At 41.3% G+C, this 24,853-nt stretch overlaps 1 protein-coding gene and 1 pseudogene across 1 annotated transcript in view; both read left to right on the top strand.

Moving 5' to 3' along the window:
• Positions 1-5,735: 5,735 nt before the first annotated feature.
• LOC124097459 (large ribosomal subunit protein uL22-like) lies at positions 5,736-6,260 on the top strand (annotated as a pseudogene).
• Positions 6,261-12,752: 6,492 nt separating this feature from the next.
• The window catches only part of Dennd1a (DENN domain containing 1A), a 512,715-nt gene continuing 500,614 nt past the window's right edge, over positions 12,753-24,853 (top strand). Inside the window, exon 1 of the mRNA XM_046451690.2 lies at positions 12,753-12,881. Coding sequence (XP_046307646.1) covers positions 12,865-12,881 — 17 coding nt within the window. The 5' untranslated portion in view covers positions 12,753-12,864. The remainder of the gene's footprint in view (positions 12,882-24,853) is intronic.

Raw genomic sequence — 24,853 nt, 5'->3', positions numbered from 1 at the left:
AACATTTTTTCATATATTTGTTGATCGACTGTGTATCTTCTTCTGCGAAGTGTCTGCTCAGTTCCTTAGCCCATTTATTGATTGGGTTGTTTGGGTTTTTTTGTGTTAATTTTTTTGAGTTCTTTATGTATCCTGGAGATTAATGCTTTATCTGACATGTGTGTGGCAAAAATTTGCTCCCAAAATGTAAGTTCTATGTTCACCTCATTGATTGTTTTTTTTGCTAAGAAGAAGCTTTTTAGTTTGAATCCATCCCATTTATTGATTCTTGATTTTATTTCTTGTACTTTAAGGGTCTTGATAAGGAAATCAGGGCTTAATCTGACATGATGAAGATTTGGGCCTGCTTTTTCTTCTATTAGGTGTAGGGTCTCTGGTCTAATTCCTAGGTCCTTGATCATTAGTGATTATTTGTATGGGGCCATAGGTGTACACAGCACCCCACAATACCCAGAGGAAGCTAGAGTACAAGGCAATGTTTCTACCCTCTAGGGACATCCCTCCTTGGCTGCAGATGGGAACAGGCACACATGGGAATCAGAGGGACTCACACAAACCAAGAAGGCCTGACTGGGAAGAGTGAGGTGGGAGAAAGGGGCAGATAAAGATTTCTTTTTTCATTTTCTTTTTGGTACCCATCCCCAGTCCCTTTTATTTTTGTATTTAGAGATATGGTCTTGCTGAATTGCTGAGGCTGGCCTCCAACTTATGATCCTTCTGTCTCAGCCTCCTGAGTCATTGGGATTATAGGATTATGCCACCATGCCTGGCTTGCAGGGGACTTTTGAGGGGCCTCCATGTGCCCAGTATTACACAGATATCATTCAATCTGCTGAAGAATCCTAGAGTGTATGGATTTTTATCTCTACTTCCAAGTGAAGGGGTTGAGATCTAGGCTCAGTGCAATTTCTCCTGCATTTCCTGAATATTTCCTAGCTGTGAGAAGGATGCTACCACTGAGGGCATACTATACCTGGGCATATTACCTGGCAGAGGATTGCAGGAAACAGAGAATGGGCAAATGGGGGATTGGAAAGAGGAGCTGGGAATTTGGCCATGTATTCTTTACTCTTTTTCTCTAGAATCTTGTCTGACTTGGGAGTTTGGGGTGAATACATGGGCTTTGGAATTGAGTGTTCTGGGTTCAAGTTCTCCATTGCATAAGCCCAGAATGAGTCCCTCCTCTCTGAGTCACTGTTTTTTTCTCTGCAAAATCAGCACAAGAACCATTTCCCCCCTGGTGGTCCATGTCAAGATTAAATGAAGCAATGCATGTACAAGTGTCTGCAGCCTAGAATGGGTCAAGAGTTGCTGATCCACCACCAGAAAGTGTTGAGGAGGGAGGGACAACGGAAGGTAGAGGCATGTTTGGTGTTTTTATCCATAGTCACTTAACATTTCAGTGCCTCCATTTCCTCATCTGGGCAAGGGAGATGATTAATTGTCTTCCTTGTGAGGTGTGAGGATTAAATGAGTTAGTATAAGTAACGAGTTTTGAGCAGTGCCTGACACAGGTTTAGCTCTCAATTCTCAATATGTCTCTGCCATTATTAGTTCCTTACCCCTTTTGCCTTTGAGTTGAACCCAGAGGCTCTGCAGAGTGAATCAGTCCTTAGAGGAGTGGGAACAGTAGTCACAGTGAGAAATGTTTGATGCTGCAGCAAGCAGAGGAAGGATACCCTGGCCCTTGGGCCCCCAGTGTTTTCTGGGAAGGAGAGGGATGGGCACCATCCCTGAGCCTTTGCTGTTCCCTACAAGGAATCCCCACCCCTAATCCCTGTTCTTTTCCTTTCCAATTGGCAGTATACATATTGCACTTCTACTACATGCCAGGCACCTTGATGGTGGCTGGGTACCAGGAGCCTATCTGAAAAAACAAAGCAGGCGCCATCTGCTTCTCAGGTTCTTGAACATTGTCCTTGGACAGAAGAGAAACACAGATTTTCTTTGGTGTCCTGTTGAAATCTGAAACCAAACACAGAGGCACCTTGCCCTGAACCACAGCAGCTCATTACTCTGCTTCACTGGGGGTATCAGCTTCAACCTCAGATTTTCTAGAAGACGTTAATGGGGTTCAGGATGTGTTACCCTAAAATATGGCACCTTGACATTTGAGAGAATAGCAGAAGCAGGAAGGTCACTCTTTCTTCCTTCTTGTCATCCTACCCTGAGGCAGGTAACAGGTTCCTCAACCAAGAGATTACCTCCCTATGCCCAGAAGAAAGGAATATCCTTATCTCTGAGGACACAGAAATTGCAGGGACTGAACAGACAGGCCTTGCTACATTCCCCGTAGTTTATTACCATCAGATTGTCCTCTTTTGTCCTCCAGACACACATCTCCATGACTGTCCACTCTTCATGAAACCTAGGCATAAAAATACATAGTTACTAGCCACACACAGTGGCAATGTGCCTGTTGTCCCAGCTACACGGGAGGCTGAGGCAGGAAGACCACTAAGCCCAGGAGTTCTAGACCAACCTGGGCAACATAGTGAGACCCCATCTCAAAGTCTAAACAAAAAGCAAAAATATCCCCACATTTCCCTGTTTGTGTTCCATTCTCTTACAGAGGGAGTGTGTCCCATAAACATATAGCACGTCTGTATGCTTTTCTCTTGTTAATCTCTTTCATACCAGATGCCTCGCCATGAACCTGGGGATGAGAAGGAAAGACATATCAATTTCCTTATGATTCCATTGACAGTCCCTTCCAGAAGTCAGAGCCCCTCTCCTGTGTTTGCTCAGTGTCCTGAATTTCTCCCTCCTCTGGCTCTTCATGCTTTGTGGTCATTGTGATTTTTGGAATCATTCCTTCCACTGGACTGCAAATGCCATGAGAGCAGGGGTTGTGTCTCTTTTCACTTTTATACCCCCATCTCCAAATGCCATGCCATTAGAAAGCCTCCAATGGAAACACTGAATGAGGAAATGGCAGAAAAGAAAGCATTCTGCGGGGAAAAATTCACATACACTAAGAATCTTGCCTTTCTTCTTGAGTAGCTGAGATGAGAGTAGAGCTTTGGCAAACCAGGTTAGCTCAACCTTTCTGGGGCCAAACCAAGGAGAGGGAGGGTGATTATTTTTTCTCCCCTACTTGTTGCTCGGGGTGCTAAAGGCAGCAGCACTTTCCTGCTGGGCCCAGGAAGGACGCCTCTCAATATGTCTCTGCTGTGGCCTGGGCCCCCATAGTTCTGTACTACTGTCTGGGGTTTTATTCACCCTCTCATATCTGGGTCCCCCCATCCCTGACTTGACACTTGAGAATCCCTTTCTGTCTACCTTGGTTTTGAACAAAGTGCATCATCTCTCCCAGAAGGGCCCAGAGACTTGTCTCCACTCAGCTGCTGGAGATCTTGGGCTGAATTGGTAGCAGGCCCCTACTAGGCCCCCAAACCTCCTGTCCTAGACCCCAGTATGGCTTTGACTTCTTTCCAGAAACTGCACTGGCTGGGCCTGGTGGGATCCTATGATAGTTCCCACCAAACTCCCAAGCTGACTGCAGACATTTGTGCTGTCAACAGAATTGCAGAAAATGCAATTCATGTTGTTAATGAGCAGCTTGTTTGGGTAAACAAACCAGGTGAGGTGAAAAAAGTGATGCTCTCCAGCAGGAAACACAAGCCAACATTAGCCAGATGGAGAGCCGCACACTTCCACGTGTTTCCTATTCGGGAGGCTCTGGGTGGCTGGAAGGGGCATTCCCGTGCTGCTGGGGAGCTGGGACTGTGCATACCTGCCTAGCCTGGACAAGAGCCACCTTGTGCCCAGCATCACCCTGAGTCTGGCACTGTGCCTCATGTCCTACCCAATTTTTGTCTGCTTTATGCTGGGTTCTCATAGCCCCATGTAGTGCATGTCAGAACTGGGGAAACTGAGGCTCTAAAATAGGGAGAGGCTTGCCCAAAGTCAGGATGGTGAACTTGAACCCAGGTCACCCTGACTCTTCAACTTCATGGTCTCACCACTAACCTGCAGAGTCCTCTCTGCCCGCCTCCCCCCTCCTCAGCACCTCACTATCTAATGGAGTGTCTGTGGCTGCCACTCACCACTTACTCCCTCAGACTACGTGGTTGAGGAGAATTTGGACTTCTTTCCTCTTTGGTCAGGGTGATAGGGTGATGCAGTTTTCTAACAGTTGTACAGGTAGATCTTTGACCAGCTTCTCTATAACAACAAAACTGTGTGTGTGTGTGCATGTGTGTGTGTGTGTGTGCGTGCGTGCATGTGCATGCATCTACTATTCAACCAAGAGGAACTGACTTATCCTTGGAAATAAAAAACTTAGGGGCAATCTGTACAAGTGGAAAAATGAGAATTCATAACCATTTGAATAAATTTTTGATATGTCAAGATCATTGTATTGTCTTGAGCAACTAATAAAAAACTAAATAAAAACCAAAAAAAAAAAAAACCCTTAGGGGCATTTATAATCCTCTCATCATAAACTGACTACACACTACACATTCTGTTTTGTTAGCCTCAGACCACGCAGGACAACATAAACCCCACCCCCAATACAAATGGATAGGGCTGCATCTGACAAACACAAATGGTTTGGGTAATTGCAATGGCTAAATCTGTCCCCCATGAAGACAGGGCCACAATATTAGAATGCCATGAGTTATGTTCACCTTAACATTCAAGAGTAAAGAGTCCATTAAACTGTCATTGGCCACATAACCAGCAGGAGAAGTTGGGACAGACAGCTTGGTTTTAGCTGCCCAGAGCACACATGCTCTGGCCCCAGATGAGCACTGTATGGTGTCTATGTGCATTTTGCCCTAGAAGCAGAAATCAATGACTCTAACTGCTATTAGAGAGACGATCTAGTTGGAGAGGCTTGCTGTGAATGCAGCCCCCATTCATTATTGAACTCTTTACATCTATTATTTCTTTTTTACTACAAGAAAACTGAGGCCTGGAGAGGAAAAAAAAAAAAAACTATCACAGAAGTGAGCATGGTTCATGCTGGGATTTGAACCATGATCTGTCTGGCTCCAAATCCTATGCACCTAACCACCAGCTACCCTGCCCTCCTGCGCAGGGCCTACATCATGGAAACTACCTGTTTTTGAGGGGCCTCTGTGTCAGGCCCTGTGGATGATTTCACTTTGTCCTCATCACATCCCTCTAGGGCAAGAAAACTTCTACTATCTTGGTTTAACAGCTAAGGAGATTATTGCTTGGAGGGGAACAGGAAGGGACTTGCCCAAAGTCCCCCTGGCTCCAATGTGCCCAGTGTGTGTGAATGAAGGGGGTTTTTCTGTTCTGTTACGCTGCTATCCAGCTAGCGACACAAGCTCAGAAGCAGAGGAGCACCCATGAGCAGCGCCTTCACTGAGTTATGAAGTGTCTCCACTGAGCAGCTCAGCTTCTTTCATGTAGGTGGAAGTCTTTCCTTTGAATGAACCAATTATGTTCAAAAACCACAAAAAATTATGCATATTAGCTAATGAGGATGCTGTTCATGGTATTTTTAGCTCGGGGGTGGGATGAGGGAATATGGAGAGCTTGGTATAAATTGTTTTGGAAGAGGCAGCTTGGGAATCAGATAGTCCTTAGCGTAATAAGCCCCAGCTTTTACCTCTTTAGGCTGGGTGATGGTGCGCATGTGTACGTGCGCACAAATCACCTCCCTCTTTGAAAGTGTGTATATAGTTCTGGACCTTTCAGGGGTGTTGTCAAGATTGAAAATAGCTCTTCCTGTAAGCTGCCTGCAGGGATTTGTGAAAATGGTTCACTATTCACTTGACCCAGAAAACCCTACATGATCATGAAAATCAAGAGGTTCAAATCTTTGTGGTCATTTTAAGAATGCCTGTGAAACTGCTAGGCCATCAAGGCTATGCATATCTGAAAAGTCACAAAGTATCTGAAAGATGTTACTTTAAAGAAGCAATGTGTGCCATTCTGGCCTTAAAATGGTCCATCTGGGGATATGTGCAGGCCAAACAATAAAGCTGGACACAAAGTTGGTGGCCCCCAAAAGGTGCTGATTTTTGGATGCACGTGCTGAACAATGCAGACAATAATGCTGAGCTTAAGGGTTTAGATTATATTCTCAGGCGATAGAAATTATCCAGGTGAGCAAAGCAACCAAGATTGCACACGCCTGTGCTCTTAGAGCTCACTGTAGGATTACCCCACACATGAGATCCCCCAGCCACATGGAGGTGATCCTCTCTGAAAAGGAATGAATTGTTCCTAACTCAGAAGAGGAGGTCATAGAGGACAGACTGAAGAAACAAATAACATGAAAAATTAAGCATAAAATAAATAAAAGAAAAAAAATTGATGATAACATGAGTAAAATACAACCAGTCATCACCAATTGTGATAATTATGCATTTATCACATATTTATTATCTCTGGGTCCTTAGTATCTACAGCTATAATTATTTTATCCTCATTACTATCCTATGAAGTAAGTATTAGCAGTATCGCCCTGTCCACATGAAGACATTAAATTAAGGGCAGATACTTTGTTCTAATGGGACCAGGATTCAATGTCTGGCAGGCAGTATCCCTAGCTACCAGGTGAGGTTGCCTCTACTGTACCTGGAGAAATTTTGACTTTCTCCAGCAGAAGGCAGAGCTCATAGGGAGTTGAATCATTATTTTTAGGAGCCGGGATCTCCCTTGAGAACCTCAGTAAGCCACTTACAAATTAAAAACAACTCTGTCATGAAACTGGGTCAAAATCTTTTCCCTCAATATCATGGCCACTCTGGCTGATCAGTAAAAACTCTGCCCAGAGCAAGAAGTCAGATTGCTGGGATCTCAATCTCTACTCAGATGTTGAGTCCACTGCCATCATTCATGATGTGTGTCTGGATTGGCCAAGTGAGAGAAATACTTGATTAAAACTTTAGCATTCAAACAATTAAGTTTTCTAACAACTAAAACAAAAATGGCTACCTGCTTAAGAGAAGGGGTAGTCCAAATAAATGAGAAAAAATAATTTTATATGGTACATGTGTGCATGTACACACACACACACACATACACACACACACACACACACACACACACACACACATATATATATATATATATATTTTTTTTTTTTTTTCCCAAAATGTCCTGACAAGTAGAGTTATTATCCAAAGTGGGTGAAGAAGGGTCAAATTCAATTCAGCTGGGAATACAGCGCATGAATCTGAGGTGGTCGTTGAAATGGTTGACCATTCACTTGATTGTTTTCTGTTTTTGCAGTGCTGGGGATGGAACCCAGGGCTTTGTACAATGCTAGGCAAGTGCCCCACCACTGACTTGCATCCTCAGCCCTGCTATTCATTTGAAAGGAGAAAACATGTGCAGGAAGGAATGGCAAGGTGATGAGCAGCAGAGGCCAGAGATTTGAAGATGGGGAAAAGCAGGGGGCCAGGGAGCAAGTTCAAGAACACAGAGGTCCTTTTACAAAGTGTCCAACATAAGCCATCAGAGGGAAATTGAAGAGGATGTGCCAGGCCAGATTCTGTGCTGTTTAATTTACACACACTTCTTATTACATCCAGCACCAAACACACAGTAAGCCCATGGGAAATGCTTGTTGAATGCTACACTGCAGGGCCAGGAGAGGAAATGGGCCTCCTCAGGGAACAAGAAGGAGTCCTAAGCACAGGACCTGACACAGAGGAAGGAATAACTATTTACTGAATACTAAATATATAGCAAATGTTTACAGTCTTTATTTCCTTTTATCTTTAGGAGGTATTAGCATCTCCTTATTAAAGAAGAAACTAAGGCTCAGAGAGTTTTAATGTTCTCTAAGTTCACTCAACCTGGGTCTGCCTATCTGTATTCTCCTCGCAGGAGACCCACAATGCACTTTGTTAAATATGAAAGGCAGTAAGTTAGCCAGGCTTGGTGACACAGGACTGTGATCCCAGATACCCAGGAAGCTGAAGCAGGAGGTCACAGACCCAAGCACAGCTGTTTGGGACTAGTCTGGACAACTTAGTGAGAACCTGTCTCAAAAAAAAAAAAAAAAAAGGCAGTAAGTTTTACTGTTAAGAAATCTATTTAATTTGTTAGGATTCTGCATATCCTAAACTTATTTAATTGCACAACCCCTCCTTTCTTGGGGAAGGGGAGCAGTGCCCTTATTAATGAGCTGTGGCTTCTTTCTGCAGAATATAACCACAACACCCAAGAGAATTGAAAACATATGTCCACACAAAAATTTGTACACAAATGTTCACAGCAGCATTAATTACTCATAATAGCTCCAAAGAGAAAACAACCCAAATGTCCATCAACAATATGTTGATCCACAAAACATGGTCTAGCCATCCAAAAGAATATTATTTGGCAACAAAAAAAGAATAAAGAACTCATACTTGCTACAACTTAGATAGACCTTGAAAACATGCTAAGTGAAAGAAGTCAGAGGTAAAGGTTTATGATTTCACTTATACGAGGTCTCTAGGAAAGGCTAATCCATAGAGAAAGGAAGTAGTTCATGGTTGCCAGGGATTGGGGAGATAGGAGGAAAGGTGAGCAACTGCTAATAGGTGCAGGGTTTCTCTTTGCCATGATGAAACTATTTTGGAATTAGGTAGCAGTGATGAGACTATAGTAAAAACCACTGAAATGCACACATTAAAGTAGTGAATTTTATGGCATAGGAACTACACCTCAACTTAAAAAAAAAAAAGAATATGATGACAATTTAGTGGATTAGGAACAACAGATCACTGATCCTGGCCCAGATCATGTGTTCTCCCACTTTATACTGAATAATTAGGGGGCATCAGAACTGTCTGGGGGTGCTGTCCTCTCTTTTTAACACAGCCCCCTCAATCCTAAGTAGGAAACCCAGATGGGAAGATAAGCTTGGAAACTAAGGAGCATCAAACTGTCAGATGAGGTGGTGTCATACGCTCTGTGGGACATTTTTTTTTCCTGTTTAATCTTCTTGGACTAATTTTTTAAAAAATTGTAGATGGACACAATATCTTTGCTTTTATTTATTTTTATGTGGTGCTGGGGATCAAACCCAGGGCCTCACGCGTGCAAGGCAAGAGCTCTACCACTGAGCTACAACCCCAGCCCAGCTTGGTCTATTTTAACATTAATCAAGAAAGGCCAAATTCCTAAACCCCCTTTTCACCAGAAGTCTTCAGTTCCAACAATTGATTATACCATGTACTTGGCACAGAGGTCTCCTTTTATTTGTTTGACATCAGATTTACGTAGGTTTAAAGGACTAACAAAAAAGATGAGTCATTGAATTATGGGATTTTAGAACTTGAAGGACTTTGGAGAGAAACAATCTGGTCTGATTCTCTTACTTTGATTATGGGGAAACTGAGGCCAAGAGACATGTAGTGTCCTGCCCTAGGTCACAGAGCCAAGCATGACTGAGACAGCTGGCTGTCTTGCAATATCTGTCCTCTCCTTTTTTTTCCTGGAAATGCCACCTCTCCCTTCAGCTGTGCACATGATTATCTGGAATAAAGACCATATTTTCTAGTGAAATGTGGCTGCATGACTAAGTTCTGACTAGTAGGATGAACAGGGAAGTGGTGTGAGCAACTTCTGGGAAGTATACTTCGAGGTCAGAGGTTGGGGTGGGACATGTTCTTTTTTCTTCCTGCTGCTCAGATTGCAGATTAGAGCAATAGAGTTCAAGCAGCCATCCTGGATCATGAAGGGGAAGCTGCATTTGTAGGATAGGGAAGCAATAATGCCGAATTCTGGGTCTCTGATAATTATGGAATTGTCATTACAGCTCTAGAATGCTTATGTGAAAGAGAAATGAACTTCTATTTTGTTTGGCCACTTTTATTTCAGTCTTCTATCTTTTATAATTCAATTGAATTTTAAATGACACAGAATGGAAACAATAGAGTTGGGTTAGGAACTCAAATGTCCTAGATCCCAAGCACAGAATTATATTTTATTATGCTTATTACCATTAATAATAAATGTCAGTGTTACTGGTATAGTTCATTATAGAGCACTTGCAAGTGAGAGGTCCTGGATTTGATTTCTAGCAATGCAAACAACAACAACAACAACAAATAATAATAATAATAATAATAATAATAATAATAGTCAAACTGTGCTAAAAGCTTTGTATATAATAGTTGCCATCAATTTTTAAAGTTTTTTTTAGTTGTCAATGGACACAATACCTTTATTTTGTTTATTTGGTTTTTTTAATGTGGTGCTGGGGATCGAACCCAATACCTCACACGTGCTAGGCAAGCCCTTTACCACTGAGCCACAACTCCAGCCCGGTTGCCATCAATTTTTGAGTGTTTGTTGTGTGCTGCCACTACTTTATTTTTTAAAATTTTTTTTTAAGAGAGAGAGATTTTTAATATTTATTTATTTATTTTTTTAGTTTTCGGCGGACACAAAAATCTTTGTTTGTATGTGGTGCTGAGGATCGAACCTGGGCCGCACGCATGCCAGGCAAGCACGCTACCGCTTGAGCCACATCCCCAGCCCTCCTGCCACTACTTTAAAAATGTCATTAACTTACTTAATTCCCATGTCAACTCAGTAAAATAGGCCTATTATCATCATCATTTCCATTTTACCGACAAACCACCTCAGGCCAAGAGAGAGTGAATAACTTGCCCAAAGTCATATATGTAGTAAGAGGGAGAGGTGAAATTTGAACACAGGCAATTTGATTCCACAGCCTGCACTCTGAGCACCTATATTATATTCTCTCTGTCTTATGATGTGAGCTTCTCACCATCCTTTGAACCCATTTTACAGAGGAGGAAACGGAAGCAGACAATTGTCTAATCATTTGCTTAAAATCACTCTGCTAGTCAGTACTGCAGCCAGCATTAGAAGACAGACTAGATCCCAGTCTGTGCTCTCTCCCGAGACCACCCTGCTGTCTCAGAGGCCACCTGGGCAGACACATAACCCCCACCTTCTGCCTCTTCCTCCCAAACACACACACACACACACACACACACCACCCAGCAGGCACCCAGACATTTTTGTGGCGAGGATGGCTACAACCTCCTTTGAAAAGCAGCCAGCTCTTTGCCCTCCACCAAGTAACTTTGTTTTATTTATAGTCTCCGGCTCAGAGCTTTTGAACTGGCTGCTCATTCCAGGGAAGATCTTGATAACAACTGTTCCTTGGAGTGGGTTCATAGGAAACAAGGTGAATAAACACCACAGAGCCCCTGCCTGTCTAGCAGAGCTTTGCTCCTGGGGGTGTTTATACGTTGGTGTTGGTGTCTGGGTGCAAAAAACTTTGAATTCAAAATGGCAGTTTGAACATTTTCACTTTTTTTTTTTTTAATTCAAAAAAATTCACCCTTTGCCTTCAACACCCCAAGGCATAGGTGAAAGACAAAAATTATCTTTATCCAGAAGTTAACTCCAAAAGGAGAAGTCTCTTCTACTTTTTACATTCTTGCTTTCTTTTCTCCCTGCCTGGCTGGGGGCCTAGGACAAATTCTGTAGCGACTATGGGATGGGAGTAGGGCGAGGAGACATGCCATGAACTTATGAGGTAACACAGCAGTAGGGATAAATGGCATTTCAGAAATTTGGGGGGGTGGGGAATAAGAAAAAAGAAAAGAAAGGTGAAGAAAAGAGAAGCCTAATAAGATAGTGACCCCAGGAGACTATAGTATCTTCTGACTTGTGGCCAAAGGTGTCATCCTTAAGTATGACTGTCTGTCACATGTGCCTAAAATTGTTTGGCCTGAATGTTAATCTTGGCTTCACCAACTGCTAGTTATTTCACCTTTGTTTGTAGAGAGGACAAACTCTCAGGAACATTGTGAGGACTGGCACCTACCAGGCCTAGTTCCAAGAGAGCATTCACTGACCCCTCATAAACGGTAGCTGAAGAGTTGTCTAATGATAGTTATCCTCATTGCTTCCTTTGTGATCCTTCTAGGCCTCGTCAGGATGAAGTGGATCAAAGGAGAAGCAGAGGTATTAGCAGGTTGCTGATGTGGCTCTCAATCACCTTTATTTGCCTTGAGTGAATCTGTCAGGGGCTGTTAGGGTCGCATGAAGTTTCAGTATTGGAGCCCTCACAATGACTGACAAAAGAAGCAGAGGTCCTCAAGGGTAGGGCAGAGCTCGGCCACCTTATGGGTCCTGTGATGTCCACAGTTGGTTTTCCGGTGGGTGTGTGGAGTCAGTCTCCTTAAAGGTCTAAGAAAAGAGGAAGAGACCTTCCTCGAGGATCATTTGGGAGAAGTGGATGGTGTGAGGGAAAAGAGTGTCTGGAAGGAATTTACTGGAAGGTATGGGCGTTTTCAAAGGGCGTTTCATGAGGCCTGCGTGGGGGACATTATCTCTACGTCAAAGCTACTGGGTGAAAGGACTCCACAGGGGAGGCCTGGATGAAGGTCTTTTGGGTGGCCTCGGGGGTCCCCACGATAGGATCAGAGTCTCATGGTTCTGTAGGAGGAGGTTTCTGGAGAAGGGCAGAGCTGCAGAGCCACGGAGGCTGCACCGGAAAACCAGAGTGTGCGCGGGGACGAGCCCCGGGAGACGCGCAGACCAATGCGAGGTTCCCGGCCCGCGGCCCCGCCCCCCCCAGAGCGGACTACACTTCCCAGCAGCCACGGGCGGCGGCGGCGGCGGCGCGGGCGGGAGAGGGCGGCGGTATGAGAGGCGGAGGGGGCGGCGCGCGCCGGGCACGCGCGCCGGCGACCATGGCGTTCGCTGGGCTGGCGCGAGTACATTAACCCCGGGAGGCGGCGGCGACGGCGAGGGAGCGAGCCTCAAGCGGGCGGGCCTCAGCCTGAGGGAAGGGAGGAAGGGGCGGGGAGAGCGCCAGAGGGAGGCCGGTCGGCCGCGGGCGGGCGGGCAGCGAAGCGCCGAGCGGGGCCCGCGGGCCCATGAGGAGGCCCCGGGACCATGGGCTCCAGGATCAAGTGAGTGCGGCCGGGCGGAGCCGAGCCGGGCGCGGGGCGGCGAGGCCGGGCAAGGGCTGCAGGCCTCGGGCCGAGCGGGGACTTGTTGCCCGGACCCGAGGGGCGCTCCGCTTGCCGGCGTCACGCGGGGAGGGGGACGGTTGCCATGGCGATGCTCTGAGGCGCGGGGGCGGGGTGTACGCGGGGTGGAGGGGCGCGGGTGGTCAGGTGTCCCCTCCTCACCTGAGGGCGGGAACGACTGAGATTACGGTTGAGGTGGCCCCCTCCGCGGGTTTACAGAGGGCCCCTGAAAATGGTCAGGCTAGTGTTGGGAGGGCGAGCGGAAAATCTCCGGAAGTAAGTCCCCAAATGGGTGTGTTTGGGGCGCCCCCGAGAGTTGGCAGGTCCGGGAGAGGTTGCCGCTTGGCTGCTTGAGGCCTGCGGCCCCCCCAGAAGTCGTGTGAGCTTCTTAAAGGGAGTGGCCCCTAGTGGATTGAAGGTCTGGATGGCGTGGGGTGGGGGAGGCCCTTCTCTCTCCTCCTGTTTCACCCTCTTTATCTCGAAAGTCTCCACACAGCAGGGGCCAAAGGCTATGAAGAAAGATACCTACCTCTGTGTTGTAACTGAGCACCTGATCTTGATAATGTTGGAAAGGCCCTGTAATCCAATCTGACATTCCTTCACTCATTCATCCACCTGGAGTCCCCAATGGGGGCTTAGTTTTCTGGGGAAATTGTTGATCCATCTAACTTCAGAACCCATTGAAACATTGTTGCCCTTCTTCTAGACAAAGTTGACGTTGGAAAGTGCAACTTTTATATGGTCCAATTTGGGTGTGTTGCTTTGGACTCTATCTCCCCTCCCAGCCAAGTTCTCTTCTGGCCTCTCCCTTCCTCAGCCCCAGAATGTGAGATGCTTTATCTCTAATCACTAACAAATGTTCACTTCTACTCTGTGACTAATAGAATTGTTTAAGGGCATTTAATAACAAAGTTGACAGCATATGCTTTTCTGTAAAATAGCTTTCACAGGACACTTTAAACTCTTATAGGAAAGTCTGTGGAATGTGTTTATTTAGTATATTGAGAACTTTAATAGGGATGTTTGGAAGTGAAGGGCCTCAAGGGCAAAAATCTAATAATTATTCAAATGTTGCATAAATGTTGCGTATCATATCCAGGTGATGTCCATGCAGTGTGACCCTTGCCCAGCTTTGCAGTCCCTTGAGTGGTCAGGCTTTTTGTTTACAAAATGTTTAATACATGCCACAGCAGCCCTGATACATTTGCTAAATGAAACAAAAGTTTTTTTTTTTGTTGTTGTTGTTTTTTTAAGTGATAACATGGAATCATTAGATGAGCATACTGTTAATTTTTGTGGAAATGAGGAAAAAAGTTAGAAGCATGCTCTGAACAAGAGCTTGAGAGGATGGGGAGGTTAAAAAAACGTTGTTTGTGAAGTACTAGGATTAAGACACTCCAAGTTTAGTTCCTGTTTCTAAGTAAGAGTTGTAAACTTCATTCAATAGCACTTAAAACACTTTTCAAGAGCACCTTGGAGTCTCAGAGTATGCATGAGGATGCTTACCTTTCTTGTTACAGAAAAGTTCAGAAACTTGCCTGACATGAGGCAGCAAGTGTCAGAACTAGCATTAAAATCCAACAAGCAGAAGTACTGATGACTGGTTCTTAGGTCTCTCTTGCTCTCAACAGTGGCATGTTGACAAATATATTTTTCAAGTATGTTTTGTGGAACCTGTCACTGCACCATCTGAGCATTTGGGCAAGAGAATTTACTAAGGCATGAAATTGTATTAAGCGTGAAATTAGTATGAAGACTAATAGCCTTATTGATCTTAAAGCTAGACTGCTCTGTGGTAAAAACTTAGGCTTGGGAAGTACATTAATTTGTGGTGAGACTGAAAGAATATGAAAAGAGAAGTTATTAAAAGTAGTTGTGATTTATAGTGACTGTTGATTATGCAACTTCCGCCTACAGCAAGGAATAAGGATGGACAAATGGTGAGGAAAGCATCTACTTAGGTGCTGCCCTAGTTGGAAAAAATAGAGCTTTGACTACTACATGTCATTGCATCCTGGCAGGGTAGAACAGACTTTAGGTATTTACTTTTGTGTGTGTGTGTGGGAAGCTAAATGTGCAGGCTCCCTTGTACAGGACAATGGGAAGGGGACAGACAGAACACTCTGAGGCCCCCCAAGCAGTAGAACACAATGGCTGCCTGTGTTTTCTCTTGTTTATCTCTAATGCCCTGTGGCATTACAAGGACAATATGGACCCAGATCTGGGTTCAAATTGCAGCTTTTTCATGCTAATATGAAACTTTGCACAGAGTACCCCTAGCAACTTGTGTTTCCCTGGGAACAAGGGAATCAACTTTGTCTAGGTTGCAGGATCATTGTGAACAATAAATGTAGTATTAACTCGAATGCCAGGCCCATGTTAACAACTTGGTAATTGTTAATTTTCTTATACACCTTATCAAAGGACTAAACATGTGGTCTATTTTATGCCAGAAATGTTAGAGAAAGGTATGTTTCAGGTAATGGAGAAGAAAATTTCAATGATCAAGGAATTAGGCTGTCAATGTGCAGAGTAGGACTTAACATTGTTGCCCTAATTAAATAAAAGTTGATTAAACACAATGCTTTGTATAATTGTGAAGCTGGTGTCTGTTATATAGTCAGTGCTTAAAGCATGTGAGATGCTAGGCACACACGTTAAGTTTTAGTGCTTGATCAGACTTGATCAGCACAAGCTCTGTGTCAGACACCATGGTAAGCTTAACATGAACCATTTCATCAAATCCCCACCACTGTCTAATGGTATTTTTTATTAACCACATTTTTCAAATGAGAGAATGGGAGTCTATAATGCTTAAAATTAGGTATCATCCCTAGGAAACTTGCCTTGATGCCAATTCCCCATTACCCGAGTACCCATCTGTATCTCTACTCCAGGCCTGGGCTGCATGCCCCTCACCTGCCTTTCTGTGGCTTCTTGCATTTAACACTGTCATAGTGCCAAATCTAGTTCCTTGTGTGTGTCTCATCTAAGCCAGACACAAACTGCTTGAGAGTTCCCTGTGTCAAACTCAGTGACTGGAACCTGGTTGTTTAGGAAGAGTTTATGAAATACATTTAAGTGTTTAAGAAATGCATAACCAAATGAATTTTGTGGGGAAAAAAAAAAACAGTTGACAGGCTTCTCAGAAGAGATTGGGACTTAAACTGGAGACTTGGAAAAGGGGGGAGGAAGTCCTCAAAATAGAAGTTATACAGTTTGAAAGTGGTGATAAACACATTTCATCGTTTTCAAGTACAGAGAAGCAGCCTTGGATCTTTTTTTTTTTTTTTTTTAAATACCTTTATTTTATTTACTTTTATGTGGTGCTGAGGATCAAACCCAGTATCTCACACATTTGAGGTGAGTGCTCCACTGCTGAGCCACAGCCCTAGCCCCAGCTTTGGCTCTTAATGCAGATCCTTACCAAGACTCTGAGTTCTCTGATTTGAATGTACATGGAGTTAAAAGAACAATTTGCTATTTGAACCTTTGAGGAAGAAGAATTTTTTTATATTTCATAATTTTAAACCCTATTGCCCTGGTCAGGGCGGAACATTCCTTACTTTTACTAGAGTGTATGTATAGCTTGTTTATTTTAATGAGGAATATTAAACCAGATATCTAATTGACAAAGGAAAGACAGGGTCATCAGTACAGAGGTAGCACCCTAAACTAAGATTTTGATGAAACTTAAGCCAGAGCAGACATTTATCTAGGGGGGATCAAAGGAACAGTGACAACTGACAGTCTTTGACAGGTATGTTTAAATCTTATTTAGTGTTTGAGTGATCTTGGTGGACTGGAATGTGGTTAATATGAAGTAATTTAACTGATAATGTAGACACACAGCAGGAAACTGTGGCAGTTTAATATTGCTTGTGGTGACATCCTAGAAATTGCTTTTAGGCAGCAAGTACAGGAAGTGGGTTGCAAGTAATCGAAGGAAATTTCTAAGTGAGTTTGAAGAGACCTGACATTTATGGTCTCAGAGAAATGCATACTTTTAAGATTTGAAGGCTTAGGGACAATACAGGGCAACTGATTTGGCCTTGTGGTGTTTATTCTGCGTTATCCTATATACCTACTTGTCTTCTGTCCCTGTCAGACTGATCTCTTTGAGGTTAGTGTCCAAGAAATGTATCATTTAATATTCATTCATACCCTTTCTATAGAATAAGAGTGTCAAGCACATATTAAATACTTGATAAATGTTAGCCATTAATACCAAAATTAGTAGAATTGGTGTGCCTAGCATTGTGTTAAGTTCTAGGGTCACAAAAATGCTTTAAAGTTTTCTAAAGTACTAGACACAAATGCAACACAGAAAAATTCCCTCCAGACTTCCTCCCTACTAAAAAATCCAAGAATAAGAAGATAATTGCTATGGCGGTACTGTAGCCAGGATGAACAGGTGAGGAAGGGAAGGAGAGACTGTGTACCTTGCAGGAGGTGTTCAAGAATGGAAGGATTTCTAAGCTGAGAGATGAGTAAGGGTATGAAAGGGTGAGGGTAGGGTCAGAGAGAGTAGAGGTGGCAAAGGTGGTATCAACAGAGGGAGCAGTACATATGAGGACATGGCATATTAGGAAAACAAGAATGTTACCTTTTATTAAGTGCTAGGAATTATGTTAGGCAGGGATTTTAATGGTGAGCAATATTGATGACGGGTTCCTTATAATGATGCTTACAGTGTGGTAGACCTGACAGATAAACCAAGTACCTTTACATAAAGTACCTTTACATAAAGCTATGTAAATGTGTTATAAATGAAAAAAGATGCTAAGAGAAAATAATGGGAGTGGCTGTCCTATTTTAGAGTGGTGAGGGATTCACTGTGGATTTGGCATTTGAACTGAAACTTAAAGGATGTAGAGTGATTAGTCATGTCAAGAGATTGGGTAAGACTTTGTTTGAGGCAGAGGGTTGTACATATATAAGGGCCTGGAGACAAGAGAACCCTGGACATGTTTCAGGAACTGACAGTAAGCCAGTGGGTTTGAGTAGTAAATGATGGCAAAGAGACTTGAGGTGAGGTCAGGGAGAGAGCAGGGCCTTATAGGTCATGATAATCTGAAAACTGTCTTATTAAGATGTGATTCACATACTAAAATTTTTACTCTTTTAAAGTAAATGGCTTTTAGTATATTCACAAAAGTGTGATTGACTATCACTATTAATTCCAGAGCATATTCCTCATCCCAGAAAGAAACCTCCCATACCTGTTAGCAGTCACTCCCCACGTCTCCAAGCCTTCTCAATCCTAGTAATTACTAATAGTTTCAGTTGCTGTGGATTTGCCTGTTCTGGGTATTTCATATTAATGGAATCATATATAACCCTTTATGTGTCCAGCTGCTTTCACTTAGCATAATTGTTTCAAGGCTTATCCATATTATAGCATATGAGTGTTTTGTTACTTTTCATTGCTGATTAATATTTCATCATATGGATATACCCATTTTACTCCTCCATGAGTTGTAGATATTTGGATTTTTTCCTCTCTTTCACTGGTATGAATAATGTTGCTCTGAAAATTTTGTGTGGACATGTGCTTTCACTTCTCTTGCTTATATACCTAAGAGTGGAATTGCAGGATCATGTGGTAACACTGTTTAAGATTTTGAGGAACTGTTAAAATTGTTTTCTGAAGCAGCTGCACTACTCTCTGTAAAGTGATATTTTACTGTGAATAAATTGTGTAGAAATGGCTTGAATAAATTGTGTAGAAAACATAAAATCAGAGTAGACAGAGTTAGTCAGGCTTCTCAGAAGATGTTGGAACTCAAACTGAAGGAAAGGGGAGACTTGGAGAAGGGAGGATGGAGTCCCAAAGGAAGAATAATAGAAGTTATATATGGCTTGAAAATGGAGACAAACCCATCTAATTGTTTTCAAGTACAGAGAAACAACATTGACTACTTCTTTTTTTGTGTGTGTGTGTGGTAATGAGGATTGGACCTAGGGGTGCTTTACCACCGAGTCACATCCCTAGCCCTTTCTTATTTTGAGATGGGGTCTTGCTAAGTTGCTAAGACTGGCTTTGAACTTGTGGTCCTCCTGCTTCAGCCTTCCAAGCTGTTAGGATTACAGGCCTGCACCACCACGCCCAGCCCAGTCTTTGACTTCTTAACACTGCTCCAGTGTTTTTTGGATGGCTCCCATTACCAAAGTGCAGGGCAGTCATGATATTTCTTGCAGCCTGTCCTGTAGGACAGAAGACCAATATCTGCTTGTGATGAGACTAGGAGTGGAAATGTGATTTCCTCTTCAGTCCTCTCCCTCTACTGCCATTTCTCCTCTTTCCAGCATCCCAATCCCCACAGGAGTCTGCAGAAAGACCCAGGATGGAGGAATAAAAGTGTCCTTCGAGAATAGACACTCCAATATTAGTGCCCAGAGTCAGCCACTTTATTTATTTGTTTGTTTGTTTTTATGTGGTGCTGAGGATCAAACCCAGTGCCTCATATGCACTAGGCAAGCACTCTACCACTGAGCCACAACCCCAGCCCTGGTTATGGTATTTAGAATGTACTTTGCTTTTAAAGATTCTGTTAAATACAAATCAGTATTTGTATTTAACAGAATCTTTAAAATCAGAGCAAGGATATTCCAGGAAGAGGGAACCCTGCAAAAGTCATAAGATAAAAGGTATAGCTGAAATATAGTATACATGGATTCAGATTATGGGTTTGTGCCATTGGGACATGACACTGTTGAATAGTTGAGTATGAGAAGTACTACAGTCATATTTGGGTTTTTAGGTAGATTACCTGGGTATCAGTAGTTTGGATCAGTGATATCCCTGCCTTGTGTAAGATGATCCATTACAGCATGAGAAATATATATTAGAGCTTACATTTATTTTTATAGTCAACCTTTAAAATTTTGCTTTTAGGTACTGGGGATGTAAGTCAGTGGTAGGGTGCTTCATGAGTGAAGCCCTGATTTAATCTCCAGCACCACACACACACACACACACACACACACACACACACGAAAAAAAAAGTTTGTTTTGGTGTTTTCTAATGTCTGTATTAGTATAGTAAGGCATTGTCTTTATATGATACATATCAGATGTATACTGTGGGAGATCAAGGCTCAAAGTAAGGTATTAGCGGTAAAAAGAAAAGAGATGGATGGAGCGAGATTTTAGGTAGAATTGACAAAACTTGGTTACAAATTACATGTAAGAGGCAAGAGAAACAGTCAAAGATGACCTCCCAAACTTAGGAAAGTTATATTGTAAAGGGGGTATGTGTAAAGTGAGGACTGGTGGTGCAATCTGTTTGCTTTTCTGAAGACAAGTGAAAATTGGAAGAAGGCATTTTGGTATTCAATGAGAAAGGAAAAAATCTTTAAGGGCTCCATGGTGAATGTGTGTGTTGTTAGATAAGTATGACTAAGGTGGGCTGGACCAAATTGCTGAGGGGAAATCTGTTCATGGTAGATTTAGAAAGGGAGTGAGTGAGACAAAACAAGACAAAACAACTTGTGAACTCACTTTAGCCACGGGAAAGGTTTCAGGGTTGTTGCATTGATCTTGCCCCAGCTGTATGAATAAATGGAAGGAAGGAAATGAATCTAGAGAAGATGCTGTTTGATTTCAAGCAGGCAGTTCATGTACTCCAGGGCTTGAGAGGAGCTAGGATGGGGATGTGGGTTTTAAAAGTTTTGAGTCTTTAGAATTACATGTAACTCCCCTTTGAGTTTTCATTTTTTTTTTTAATTTATAAAAGGAAGCAAATAAGGTTACTTAAAAGGTGGTTGTGATGATTAAAACAGATCTTGTGTCTAATCCTCAGCAGAGTTGTGACTGCTAAATGGCAGCTATCATGACTACTGCTTGCAAAGGATGAAGCATGCAGTTTTCTTTCTTTTTCTTTTTTTTTTTAAAGACATTTAGCCTTTCTTAAAAAATATCTTTTTAGTTGTTGATAGACCTTTATTTTATTTGTGTATTTATATGTGATACTGAGAATCGAACCCAGTGCCTCACACATCCCAGGCAAGTGTGCTACCACTGAGTCCCAGCCCCAGCATGCAGTTTTCTTAAAACCTGAAGGTTTTTTTTTTTAAATCGAGAAAGCATTTTTTTTTTTTTTTTGTACTAGTGATTGAATCTAGGTGTGCTCTACCACTGAAATACATCTCACCCCTTTTTATTTTTTGAGACCGGGTCTCACTACATTGTTGAGGCTGTCCTTGAACTGATGATCCTCCTGTCTGAACCTCCCAAGATGTGGGATTTCAGCCTTGCACTGCCATACCTGGCACAAATGCATTTGTGGTTTGCTTTAATAGTGTTGTAGTTTTCTTTAATATAAACTGCTTCTTTTTAGTGAGAATGTTAGGATGATGTGTAGTATATTTTACTGAATTTATCTGAAGATTTGAGATCCTTTATTTTTTATTTTATTTTTTTTTAGTTGTAGCCGAACATAATCCTTTTATTTATTTTTATGTGGTGCTGAGGATCGAACCCAGGGCCACGCATGTGCTAGGCAAGCACTCTACTGCTGAGCCACAATCCCAGCTCCAGATTGAGATCCTTATATGTGAAAAATACTATTCCTCTTGTTGGTTGGGGAGAAAGAAAAATAGAGAGGATAAGCGTGCAAATAATTAGAATTATAATATTTAAAAACATTTTATACTCCCTTTCATATATATTGGAAAATTTTAATCATATATATTAGAAAATTTTATTTAGTTTTATAAAAGATTTACAACAATGTATTTATTTGTTTAGTTGGTACCACTGTTTACTTTTGTCCTTTTTAACATAATTTTTTATTTCTTTTTCTGTAATATTTAGAATTATTATTTTTAAACTATTTTGTATTAGAAAAATTTAAGCATCTATAAAAATAGAATAGAACAGTGAGCCCAGTAACTGTCACCCAGTTACAACACTTATTAATTTATGGCTTACTAGTTTCATTTGTAGGTAACTGATTGTAACTTCCTCTCCTACTCTCCAATCCTGGATTATTTTGAAGCAAATCCCAAATGGCATATCTCATTCTTAAGTATTTCTATGTGTATCTCTAAAAAATATTCCTTAAAGAAAATACAATAATAACTTTATCATACCGAAGAAATTAACAAAAAGTCATTAATAATATCAAACATATAATTACTGTTTTAAGTTTTTTAATTTTACAATGTTTTTAAAAATAAGATTTGTTTGAATCAATCAGGTCATACATTGTAGTTGGTTGATATGTACATTGTAAATCTCTTTTCTCTCCTTGTAATTTTTTTTTCTAAATATTTTTAGTTGTAGACACTTCTACGTGGTGCCGAGAATAGAACCCAGTGCCTCACATGTGCTAGGCAAGCACTCTTAACACTGAGCCACAATCCCAGCCCTGTAATTTTTTTTTTTTTAAAGATTTTGTTTTTTTTTAAGTTGTAAATGGACACAATAGCTTTATTTTGTTTATTTTTTATGTGGTGTTGAGGATCAAACCCAATGTCTCACAACATGCTAGGCAAATGCTCTACCACTGAGCCCCAGCCCCAGCCCTGTAATTTGTTTTTTATATAACTTCATTGCATCCTCATGTTTATTTAATATGTTTTATCTCTTAATTTCTATAAATTGGTAATTAGATTAAGTAACTTGATCCCAGATTTAATTTTATTTTCTTGGCAAGAGTACTGAAAAATGGTAGTAGGTACTTCAGTCAGGAGGCACATTATGTGTGGTTATCTCTTTTTTGGATCTATTAATTATTAGAGATAATAAAATAGTAATATTTTGCTTCTGTCCTCTATATTAGCTGGAATACTTGTATACAGGAAAACTTTTGTGTATCAAACATTTGATTACCCTGAGGTACAGTTTATCCAGTAAAGGCAGAGTAACTGCTTGATTTCCTTTATTAGTTTTCAAACAATTTTCTAGTAATTTTCAAAGGTGACTAACTGATCTTTTTTGGATAGAAGGTCACTTTAAAAGCATATATTTAATTCTGTATGCTGTTTTTGATCTTCATCAATTAATTTGTTCTCCTTGTTTAGTGAAAACTGTTCAAAGTGAACTTCTGAAGTCCTTTTGACAGGATACTTAGTTTCTTATTTGTTAGTTTGTTTTTCTGGTGCTGGGGATTGAACCTCAGGGTCTTGACACATTGTAGGCAAGTGCTCTACCTCTGAGCTGCAGCCTGAGCCTGAATTCCAGTAGTTCCTAATAGCTCCTTTGCCTTTTGGTATACAAGATGTTCCAGGGTCATCTTATATGTTTCCTATTCCAGACTTAATATTTCACTGTTTCTTAGGAGTCTTGTTTCTTTTTGGTGGGAAATGATATTAGTGATTTTTTTTGTGTGTATTTAAAGGTAAGTTATATCACATCTTTCTATTGATAGTTATAATTTCAGGCTATAGCAGTTTTATTTAACCTCATCACCCTTATATCTGAATCTCTCACATCCATACTAACAGTCTTGATTTTTTCAACAACACCAACATTTTTGCTTTATTTCATAAAGTCTAGACAATTCAACAGCAGTATTAACAAAGCCATCAACAACATGGTTAATGAAAATAGTTGCTTATTTATTATTTTAATTTGGTAGTTCTTTTTGTATCACTATGAATGTATAATCAAATTACTGTTTTAAAACAACTAGAAAAGCCAGGTGTGGTGGTGCATGCCTATAATCCCAGCAGTTTGGGAGGCTGAGGTAGGAGGATCTCAAGTTTAACCAACCTTAGCAGCTTAGTGAGACTGTGTCTCAAAATAAAAATAAAAAAGGGCTAGGTGTGTAACTCAGTGTTAGAGTGCTCTTAAGTTAAATCCCCAGTACCACAAATTAAAAAATTAATAAAACTACTAGAAATAGTTTTTCTGTGGCTGTTACCAACTCAGTAATAAGTTTGTGTGTGTGCATGTGCGCATACATATGTATTTGTATGTGTGTATCTTTTGGGATTGCTCTTTCAAAGTTCATTTTATAATTACATAAAATATTTATATGGTTTCAATACCAAATCTACAAAACAAGTATATTCATAAGTCTAACTTCTGTCCCAGCCTATAACCTTATCCTTTCCCTCCTCTATAGGTAACTAGCTTATTTTAGATTTTCATGTGTCATTCCACCGAAAACAAAACAAAAGGCAAATATATAGGTATATTCACACTCCTACTTTTCAGGCCTTCAGGTAAGTGGTAGTGTTCTAGGTGTATTTTTTCCCACCTTGACTTTTCTCATTTTTGAAATTAATCCTATAATATGAAGAGATCATCATAATTTCTTTATAGGACAACATAGTACTCTTTTGGATGGGTGGATCATGATTTAATTTCAACCAAATCTCCTATTGATGGACATTTAGTCTCTTATTACAAATGGTGTGATAATGAATAGTGTTGTGTATGTGTTCTTTGTATTTTACTATTATATCATTGAGATAGATTCCTAGAAGTGGGATTGTTGGGATAAAAGGGTAAGTTTTTTATGTAATTTTGCTGGATGTCATTAAATTCCATCCAGTTCATATTCCCATATATGAGAGTGCTTGTTGCCTTATAGTTTCATCAAAAGAGTTTGGAAAACTGTAAAAACTATTGTAATCAAAGTCATAAACACGTTAACAAATCAAATAGATCTTAAGAGTCCATGATGAAGAGCAACAGTACTCTACCCAGCTCTTTCTGAATCCTACCATTTCGAGATTCACTCTGTTAACTGATGCTAGTTTTAGTTCTTTTGGTGGTTCACTCATAACCCTAGGTAAATTTGTGTTAACTAATTTAAGATGGTATCCATTGAGTCCCTGGACTGAAATATGAGTACCTTTATAGTATTTCTCTCTTATCTTTGTCCAGTGGAATTTTTTTTTTTTTTTTTGGCAGATTTCAAGGCTTTGCATAAACTAGGTAAGTGCTCTATCACTGA

The sequence above is a fragment of the Marmota monax genome, unplaced genomic scaffold (assembly GCF_021218885.2).
Source record: "Marmota monax isolate L192 unplaced genomic scaffold, Marmota_monax_Labrador192_F-V1.1 WCK01_AAM20220418_F8-fsc00020, whole genome shotgun sequence".
NCBI classification, from domain to species: domain Eukaryota; kingdom Metazoa; phylum Chordata; class Mammalia; order Rodentia; family Sciuridae; genus Marmota; species Marmota monax.
The sequence above is the reverse complement of the archived record's forward strand: the minus strand, read 5'-3'. Positions and strand labels throughout refer to the sequence as shown.